This window comes from Lissotriton vulgaris, chromosome 1_2 (genome assembly GCF_964263255.1).
Source record: "Lissotriton vulgaris chromosome 1_2, aLisVul1.2, whole genome shotgun sequence".
Taxonomy (NCBI): domain Eukaryota; kingdom Metazoa; phylum Chordata; class Amphibia; order Caudata; family Salamandridae; genus Lissotriton; species Lissotriton vulgaris.
Genome location: NC_141686.1, coordinates 153,200,787 through 153,211,610, shown reverse-complemented (window position 1 = coordinate 153,211,610; position 10,824 = coordinate 153,200,787). Strand labels below are relative to the sequence as shown.

Sequence of the window (10,824 nt, the reverse complement as noted above, 5' to 3'; positions counted from 1 at the left end):
TTGGGTTTTGGGGTACAGGGATATTTTTAGGGTTCAGGGCTAGGTTTGGGTTTTGGGGTCCAGGGGTATTTTTAGGGTTCAGTGGTAGGTTTGGGGTTTGAGGTACAGGGGTATTTATAGGGTTCAGGGCTAGGTTTGGGTTTTGGGGTACAGGGGTATTTTTAGGGTTTAGGGATAGGTTTGGGTTTTGGGGTACAGGGTATATTTATAGGGTTAAGATGGGTTAGCGTTTAAGGGTGTTGGAGTATTTTAAGGAGTAAGGGTGGGTTATGATTATGGGGTGCAGGGGTATTTAAACGGAGCAGGGTGGACACCCGGAGCTGGAATCTACAGAACCTGGGAAGAAAAAACAATGAAATATTGGGCACAACGCTCGCTTTTTTTTCCGTAATCCCGCGGCCCGCACACGCCCACTCCCCCAGCACACGCCCACAGCACAAGATATGAGACATGGCATAAAGGGCGGAACGTACAACACGCCCCCCAGCATTTGTCACGCCCCCAGCACACGCCCACAGTACAATGCAGACACGCCAACAAAGGACTACTTTGCTGGTACGGTTCCTTTACCTTTTAATTGTATATGGTGGGCGTCTGCATAGCCTATGTCCTTCTGCTCCAACTGCCCTTTACAAAGCTGTATTGGGCGTTGTGATTGGTGCTGAGGTTCCTGAGATTACCCGCCTCAAAGGTTTGGGCTCTCTCTTTATTATATTAGTACTAGCAGCCCGTCCCGACCTTGTCCGGGAGCAACAGGTTTCCCCGACCCCCGCCCGCCCCGACATTGTCCCGCAGCCCGGGCCCCCGCCCGGCCCATCCCCGGCCTGCCCCGACCCCCGCCTGCCCCGACCCCCGCCTGCCCTGAAATGGGTCCCCTTACCTCATGCGCCGTTCCTCCCGCCTGTCCACTGCTCGCACCGCCTCTGGCCTGTCCGCTGCTCCCCACGTCACTGCTCCTCCCCCGCGCCACGTCCGCCGCTCCCTTACCTCAGCTGCCGCTCCTCCAGCCTGTCCGCTGCTCGCACCGCCGCTGGCATGTCCGCTGCTCCTCACGTCATCGCTCCTCCCCCGCGCCTTGTCCGCCGCTCCTCGTCGCGCTCCTGGCGTGAGCACGCACGTCGCGGCCGGCGCTTCTTCGGAGGGACTACTGTTTTTTTTACTGTCACTTTTTTAAATAACGTTTTTTTTTTATTTATAGAGCCTATTACCATCTACACACCCTGACGATTCTAACGGTGTATCGGGTGTGTGGATTGGCGCTGTGGTTCCCGAGTTTACCCGCCTCAAAGCCTGAAAGTTCTTCCTTTATTATAGTAGTATAGATAACTATTAAAAAACACAAAGAGAGAAAGGATATGACGGAACGACTCCTAGTCCCTTTAAGATTAACACAGTCAACAAAGGAGGAGTAATTCCGGATAGGAATTATTACTGCTTAATGTGGGGAAAAAGGGGGAAAAATCCTTTTTAAGAAGAATCCTCACCCACCAACCTAGTTGCTGCATGCTTCATCATTGGGTTCCCACCCAAGGGGCCGAGTGCCTCCAAGGTGTGCTTCTGGCCCTGGGTGTCCACAACGCACATTAAGCGGCACAGGTGCACACAACGAGTACAGATCCAGGCATGTGGATCTTGATTTATTACACCTGACGAACCTAATGATCATATTACTGCTCTTGAATGCATGATTTTCCTGATTGTAGGATCTTTAACCTTATGTGTTTTTTCTTCCAGAACAAGTCATTGGTAGCAGAACAGTACGTTTGCGATTCAGCTTCCACTGAAATATTGCAGCTTAGCGAGTGCACTTATCTTTCGACAGGTCCTGAAGAAAGCCTTGCTATTAAGCAATGAAAGGCTGAAACATGTAGACCTAACCACGACCTTACCACATATGTTTATGCCCAATTAAGTCACAGAGAGCATCCCCTTGCTTTATTTTAAATCACTGTCACTTGTCACTCACTTTGCACTGTCCAAAAAATCTGCTCCGCTGTAACAGGCGTCAAAGCACACCCAGGAGGGAACCCAAAGATGAAGCATGCCACCAACTAGGTTGGTGGGTGAGGGTTCTTCCTAAAAAGGTAAGTTTTTCCTTTTTTTCCCACATCAAGCAGTAATCCGTATACGGAATTACTCCTTCTTTGTTGACTAACTTTATTTAACTATCCACAACCCCTCCCCGCCTGGCCACCACTGCCCCAGCGTGTTGCCTATAAGTTCTTCAATTGCGTTGGAGTGATTTACTTTGGCTGCAACAAAGACTTTTTTAATCATGGTTTTAAGGTCTTATTGGGACGTGTAATGTTTAATCCTTCATACAAAATGTAGTTTTCAGAAACCTGATGGCACCACTGAGTTAATTTGCAGCTCCATGGAAGGATGATTGGCGATTATTATTTGCAGGCTTTTTGCTTCCATATGCTTGCCAGAGTTCAAGCCAAGGATTTGAGTGTTGGTGTGGGATGCTTTGAATTCATTGCATGCTGATTTGGAGCCTATTGTGAGGAAATTTGTTTTTGGCATGCTTATGTGATTGTATCAGGCTTTGATCCATTTTTAACAACAGTCAGAAGTTTTGAAATATTTTTCTTTGTAGGTTATAAAGTGGCTGAAGCAAAGGGTTCAGCTGTATAAATATGACTCACTATAATGAATTTTCTGAGCAGGTTGTAGAAATGGCATGCTTATAAGATCTGAAGAGGGCAAAGTGTATTGTGGAACCCTACCTCTGGTTGTGGATGATGTGACTGTGTATCTTTACCTCTATTGATCACATTGATGGTTCTGCTACTATGAACTTTTGTTAGCTGAGTCGGTTTGGTTTAGATAGCCATCAGACTCAGTGCCAGGCTAAATACATACATTTTTACCTATGGCATGGTAATATTATTTCACAATTACCCCACAGATGCTGATCTTATTTTGGACCTTGGTAAATGTTCTTTTCTATGCATACATGACTGTAATAGGACAGAAATTGCACTATTTTTCCTGAATGTAATTTACACAATGTTCATCATTTACGCCTATTAATCATAGGTTCAATCTGCATGGAAACTATATGTGAGATATCCCCTCAAATACAAAAAGAATTCAAGATGTATTGTCCACACAGTTTTGAAAGTGATACAGTCAATGCTGCTAGCTAGGGTGACTATCTCACTCCAGGTCATTTCAGTTGCTGTTTTCAGTTCTGAACTTTTCACCTACAAATCATTGATTTTAGATGGGTTGGCCTAAATAGTTCAATAGATGTAAAACAAGACTATAACACCCAGAATGCAATAGGTTATCACATTCAGATCCTGGACTGTGAACAGGGCATGTATAGACTTGGACATAGATGGTTACCCTTTTACTGGTTCAGCCATGGTACACATCAGTTTCACATTCATTCACAAGACATTTTCTGCCCAGAACAAGTGTCTCATGAATAAAAAATCCCCCCACAGTGTAATTCAAAGAACGAAGTAATTATGAGAATTATTCATAACTCAATAATAGTGATGTATGGAGGATTTTGTTCTATTGATGTAAATTTCATACGGTATAGAGTCTTGCCTTACTTTCAAAGCTTGCACTGGTTATATCCAGTTGTGCGAGTGCTGTCTGGGAGTCAATATTTCTGTGCTCAACCTTTGCTCCGGTTTGCCAAATTTCTACGAGATGTGGGGAGCAGACCCAGATCTCAGCTTTATAACACATTCTCTTTAGATGATTGATGTTGTTGCTGAATTGAAAGTAAAATCATTGCATTTGCTCAGTGATTACTTAGAACAGATTTCCCAAAATACGTGATGTTCTGGACCACTGTCTTCCCAGGGTGGGCACATTTCTGGACCTTCTTAAGCATTTGTCAACCAAGAGAAAGTCTTTAATTGCCCGTCATATTCTTCAAGGGGTCCACACTAGATCTCTGGTGGTTTAGCTAAAACCTTGGGTGCCTTGCATCGCTGCGACAAAGCAACAATGCAACACTTCTCAGTGCGCCCTCCTTGCGACATGATGGATGCGTCATATTTACTGTATGACACATCATGTCGCAAGGAATGACAGATACGTCAGTAGTATTGACATACCAGTCGGCGCAAAACTGATGCATTGTTAGAGTTGCGTTGGAGGTTTGACCCAACTCGAGCACTGCATGGGGAGGGCTATGATTATACCACTGCATATCCCTTACGCCTGTTATGAGGCAGGCAAAAGGTTTTGACGCTGTTGCATCATAGAAGTGGCACACTGAAATCTTATAGATTTCAATGCGCCACAATGTAGCACAGGGGTTTACAAAGTGATGCACCTGCCTAGATGAATCACTTTGTAAATAGGGCCCAACATGGAGCATTTTTTACGTTGCCTGTATATCACAAAAAGTGATGCACCGGCGGTGCAATGGCTCATTAATAAGCCTCTTGCTTGTTCAAAGAGCCTAATAAATGGTACTGCCCCACAATTGCTGCTAGAGTTGTAGAAAGTCAAGCAGGCAGCCACCTCTAACACCCAGAATGCAGAAAGTTTGGAGTTTGGCTGGCTTGGTACTGAGAAGGATTGCAATCACCCAGAGACAAATAATATGCTAATGTCTTATCAATCAAGGGGCTTATTTACAAACCCTTTGCACCACCCCTACGTCACTCTTCCCATGTTAAACACGACACAAAAGTGGGGCAAGAGGCTTGTAAATTAACCCCTTGATTGATAAGACATCATCATATTATTTGCCTCTAGGTGATGTTTTAGCTAAAGCAAGATAATGACCTTCAGAAATGTGCCAAAATAGGGAAGCGAAGGCATAGGATCAAAATTGTGAAACTCGGAATAGTTCAAAGAAGGTTTCTTTACTAAAGGCGATATGCGTACTGTGTTAAATGATGCTGGGAAAACAGAAGAAGAGTAAGTTCCTCAATATGAGCCAAGTGATGGAAAGACACAGTAAGAGGAGGGGAAAAGTGCAATCAGAAGACCAGGATGTTCTACCCTAAAAGGCGACCCAAAGAGGTCATGTAATATCAGTTTGTATTTTATACACATTATCATCAACTAAAAAAGGAAATTTTAAACTGAATTATAGTTGAAAATGGGAGGAAGGAGAGAGAGTAAATGTTTGATTGTATGAAATAAGTTTATATGTTGATGAGCGGCAGAATGTATAATTTGTAGGTTTCCATTAGTCAAGACCTTTTGATTTTACTAAAATATATAAAATTATGAATGTAATATATTTACTTATAGGTGCCTTCAGCCAGATCTCTTGATTAATTGGATTGTTGTTGTATTATTTACATTTGGGCCAGTCCAGCGTACAACATGGATCAAAGGGACAGCCCACTTCAGTCACTGGAAAACTTCCTGGTGAGTGATGGCATTATGGTCAATCACACAGAGCACATCCACACAAAGAGGGTCATTAGGATGGCAGGCGGACTTTGCCCGCTCGCCATCCTCGTGGTAATGGGGACCGGCCGCCATAAGGGCGGGGGTCCCGTGGGGGGTATTAGGATGTGGCGGGTGGTGCTCTCTGCACCGCCCGCCCCAATGCTAAAAATGCATTTCAGCATTTGCATTTACAAAGCGGCAAGCACCGCGCGGTGCCTACTGCTTTGTAAATGCAAATGAAGGGCGGTACCACAGGTACCCCCCGTGTTCACTCCTTTACTCTCCTTCACTCTGGGGGCCCTTCACGGGGCCCCCAGAGTGAAGTCCGTCTGCCTTGCTGCCACAGGAAAGCATCTGCAGATACCCATCCAAATATGGCTGGCGGTGTCTGATAGACACCGCCACTATATGAACCCTTTTTCCGCCCTAGCCACAAGGCGACCTGGGCGGAAAAGTGGCGGGTGGTGTTTGCCTCCGCTGCGGTCCCCGCCGCCATTGTAATGTGGCGGAGGGGAAAAGGGCGGCGGGCGGGCATTTATGTCGGGTGGATCGCCACCGCCACCATGGCGGTGGCGATCCGCCCGACATCGTAATGGGCCCCAAAGTATCAGGGACTTCTATGTGAATGTGTGCTTTTGAGACAATTTTTTTGGTTTGCTTTTAGCTAATGTTCATTTATTTAGATTGGTGAGCCCGGCTCCTCCACAAAACCTTTTACCAAAACCTTAAAAAACCATAATGAATGCTTGAAACAATGCTAAGTGAGCAGTAGTTTCTATATCATTAATTTAGTTGTGACTAGGTCTGAGAAGCTACAAAAACTAGCAAAGCAGTCTGATGGAGTCTTTTGACAGCACTTCTTAACTTGAGAAATCTTGACTTGTAGTTCGTAAATCCAAATAAAATTACCATGGGGTGTTAGCATTTTCCTAACTTGATGAGATTTCATTTAGATCAGTTCATCAATAAAGGGAAAATGTATAGGGCCAAAGGATGAAATTAAATCGTAAGTCACCAAAGGGTGGTATTTATTGGAAAATGCTAATCATTTGTTATTGATTGTGTGATTCCACTCAGTTGGCGTGGCTGAAATGCGGCCTTTGATGATAAGACAAGGATGTTCTATAACTAGATCCTGTACACATAGGAGCCTTCAGAGAAGACCTAGCATTGCTTGACCCGAGGCCCCACTGTTATATTACACACAGTTGAATAGACAAAGTCTTCAAATACATCCCTTTAGATGATGGCGAAGTCTATTGAGCGGCAGGTCCTGCTCGACCAGATTTTGGGATTCTCATTGGTGGATGTATATTCCGATGTTTAAGGTGGTGAACAGCTGAGATATAGGGGACTGTCCTTGACTTAAAGCCAGTGCTTAATTTGTAACAAGAGAAGTGCCAGGGTTGGCCTGGGGGTGGGGGGATACTGGAGCTTGCAACTCCCAATGCCCCAGCCAGCGCTGCCACTGACAGTACCAACAAAACTACTAACCATTGCACTCATACACGCGTGATAATTCAGACTGTTCCAGGTCCCTAGAGCTATGAGAATGGCTTGGGCAGCAGGCATTAGTCATTTTAAATGACTGCTGTATGCTCATCTTAAATTTAGACAGACAGCGCCACCATGTGACTTTCATAAGTACCGTTTAGACAATTAAGTGCAGGTGCCTAGCACTGGAAGCCACTGAATCAAATTAAGCACTGGTTGAAGCACACAGCCAGAGCTGGTTCTAAGGTGGTGCCACCGGTGTCACCGCACTGGGTGCTGACTTCGGGTGGGGGCACAGTATATTCTGTTTTTAAAAGCACCTGCTACTGCTTGTTCTTTGTCTCCAGCAATGTTCAGCCAACAATAACATTTTTAAATTACTTCAGTGATTAATGTTCTTCTTCGAGACAGACCTAAGTTTTGTCTAGTAGAAGTTTTTACTCATTGTAAGGTAGCAAAGAGGGTTAATACACCTGTTGCAAAGAACGTGTACCACGCAGATCACAAAGTGCATATAATACAAATAGGTCAGAGGGTTACTGGTTTTGTCAGAGAGATCCTTTAGTTACTTGTAGTTTATAAGTAAACATCCTAATATAGAACAGTGAGCTCTTAGCTGTCATCATAGAGCTGCGTAAAAACTTCAACGTATAGATTAGTGTTATGACTTTCCCCCATGCTTTCATTGTCCTAATGTTGCGAAATGGGTTAAATTGAGTAGAAAGTAATACTGGTTCTTAAAGAGAACCCCTAGACTATATGGTGTTACATTTAACATTTGTGTTTGTGCTTCTCCAGACTAAGCGCTCTTAAATTATACTTCCTACCAGTATGGATGGCCTGTGACTACTAACCTTGTTGACCTCTGTCTTATGCAACATGTCCTATACAGGGCAGGAGGAAGATCCTTCTCCCACATCGTGGCCAAATCCTGGAACGAGCTCCCGGCAAAAATCAGACGCGCCTCCTCACTGAACACCTTCAGGAAGACCCTCAAGACCTGGCTTTTCGGCCTGAAGATCTGCAGACCCCCAACCCCCCGCGCCTTCAGACCCTCATGGGTGAGTAGCACGCTTACAATTCACTAATTGATTGATTCATACATACACTGATTTACACACATATAATTGATTGTCCCAGTGTAATCTGCATGATGTTAAGTGCTCTGACACCCTATTAGTGGCGCTATAACATTAAGTGCATCTGAGAGAGAGTGTTTAAGGAAACTTGAGGGGCACTCTTAAAGGGTGGTATGAGGGAATCCGTGGGGGAGGTGGTCATTCGGGAGCGCCAACCAGCATTGTGGCACCGGGCGTCACCAGCGCTAAAGCCGGCCCTGCACTCAACAAGCACCACTGGTAGTAGTCAAATAAATCGATCTTATATCAAACACACATTTTTGGGTTTTGACTTTAGGGAAACACGTAAAAGGGAAATAGTGACAGGTTAACAATGTATTCTTATGGATTAAAAAAAAGATGGACAAAGCTTCTCAGCCAGTTTGTGCATTGAGAGGAATGGCTGTGGCAGTGATTCCTTTCAATGCACAGAGATGATAACTTCTGTGCTGGAAGTCATCTCCAAATCTGATGGACAGTAGCCATTACAATGGCACAGGCAATGTCCTCCACCAGCCGGACAAGCGTAATACCATCGGTCAAGTTCTACATCAGGTCCATTGTTGTATAGGTGTTTTAGGATCAGTGCTTTAAATGGGCCGGTATTGTCCGGTACGGAGTACCAGCACTTTTTTATTTTGGGAGGGAGAGTACCAGCACTACTCAAGAGAAATGCTATACTTTTAATTGGAGAGTACCAAGCAGGTTCTCTGCTATAGAGTACCTGCACTTCTATTTTTCCTTTTCAAGCACTGTTTAGGATATCACACATTTTATAAAATTAGGTTGTTGTATACTGGACTTTCACGAGAAGAATTACAGGCTCACAAGAAAGCTATAAGCCGAGCATAAAGAGCTATACGTTTAAAAATGACTACGTAGCGTGAGAGTAAACAAAGTTTTAAAGTTCTCAGTGCAGGAGCATTTTCACAGTGGAGCTTAAGCATGTTGTGGGTTTACAAATTGGCGCAGCGTGGAATAAACAAGTGCCTTGAGCAGGACAGCCCACGCAAAGTAAGGAGCAGGGCTTTAACAAGCAGTCTTTATCACAGTAGGGCCTATTGGTCGCCTGGGCTCTTAATAACAGGCTTTACTCTATCGGGAACAAAGCACATCGCTAGCGCTCTAGCGTCTGGCCATTACTAAAGCCGGCGTTTCCGGCTTCCAATTCACACATGCCTCTGTTTGCCTCACATTTCAAGTCACCCTCAATGTCTGGGGCATTCAGTGTCTGTCTTTTCAGGTCTAGACACGTGTCCTGCTCCTCAGGAACCAGGAAAGCCACTAGAACAAACTAATAGTGCAAGGCTGTGCTTCAGAACATGCAGGAAAGAAGAAGAAATAAGCCAGAATTCTTATACAACAACAATTGGCAAAGCTAATAGGTCTCGCCTTTGGGACTTTTTGGCTTTGCCAATGAATATTGGTGTAGTTAGCATTGGCAAAGCCAATAGGTCTTGCCTAGGAGTGCTATTGGCATTGGCAATGTTTTGAACCCATGTTCTGAAGCAGCACAGATGCTTTTCAGTGTGGCAAAAAAAATAAGTTATGCTATGCTGCAACTAGGGCTAATGCACTTTTGTTTGCATGAGCGCTATATGTATCATAGTATTTTTTTATTAATATTTTTCGCAATGCTGTACAGTAGCCGTGCTATTATACAGCATGGCTACAAATCATTGTCAAAGTCAACAATGCTCATGGTGTACAGCATGAACAAAAGGCAATGGTGGAGTCAATAGTATCACAGGCAAAATATACTGTCTTTGCCAATGCTTGTTACGTCTCAGCACAACAAGCCTGATTTCTGAGCAAACAAGTAAATCTCCCCATGTGTGAAAAAAGAAAAAAATATATATTTGGCAAGAAATCCTATCATATGCCCATTTCCTTGTCTTAGTGAAAATACAATTCGATCTCTTGTCACAATAAAAGCAGAATAATGATCCATTCACAGGATAAAAGGGATTTTTGAAGTATGTGTGCACAGTAAAACATAGTGACAAATGGCAAGAGGTCCAACAAGGATGACAGAGAAGAAGAACACATAAAAGTGATACCTTAATCACAGGGTGATCAGTGGAATAACAAGTACTTGGTCCATGATCCAACCGAAAGAAGAGGATGTGAAGCAAGCACATGCTGCCCAATTAGAAGTCAGGAAATAAGAGTGGCAATGAAGCCAACAAATGTTAAGTAATGGGTGAGCTCCAAGCCCCTTGTTATATACAATATCTCCCCCAAGATAAAGCTTAAGCAGTGCATGTGCCATTGAAGACGAGACCTAAAAAGAAAAAGGTTCTGCAGTCATGTCATTTTGTAAGCATCAACATGCACTCACCTACAAAGTGATGCAGGGTCCTTTTTTCTTTTTAACTGTTATGAGATGGAAAAAATCTTGAAGTGTTTATTCTTATATCTTTAAATGGAGGAATGGGCCTGGGGAGAACCATGGAGGCAAGGAGGGCAGAGTTGCTGTAACTGGGGAGATGCAACAATGGCGGGATGGGAGTTGCCACAGGGCAGTCTGGGAAGCATACGAGGCACACAGGTGAGACAGAGCAGCGCAGGTGGGGGACAAAAGCCTATGAATACAGTTTAAAAACATTCTTTAACAGTACCCAACAAAAAACTCAACAAAAAACGTATCCCCATAGCTTGGCTTACCTATCCGTCGGTACCTCTGCTCGTACAAGAGCTCGCCCCGGGAGGTCCTTTTTGGCTTATGACTCAGTATAAGCACACAATGTACTTGTGATACAATGACAAAGCATAGTGCTCAAGTTTTCATGTGATTTACTGCCTTTCTTCCCCTCTCGCAACTATCTACCTT

General features: G+C 44.2%; 1 protein-coding gene across 2 annotated transcripts in view; it reads left to right on the top strand.

Moving 5' to 3' along the window:
• The first annotated feature begins 2,302 nt into the window (after positions 1-2,302).
• Positions 2,303-10,824, top strand: part of LOC147734720 (uncharacterized) — a 57,199-nt gene continuing 48,677 nt past the window's right edge. Inside the window, exons 1-2 of one of the 2 annotated variants that reach the window (XM_086953617.1) lie at positions 2,303-5,355; positions 7,766-7,934. In XM_086953617.1, coding sequence (XP_086809743.1) covers positions 5,311-5,355; positions 7,766-7,934 — 214 coding nt within the window. In that variant the 5' untranslated portion in view covers positions 2,303-5,310. The remainder of the gene's footprint in view (positions 5,356-7,765; positions 7,935-10,824) is intronic. The other variant, XM_086953618.1, reaches the window with a different exon arrangement.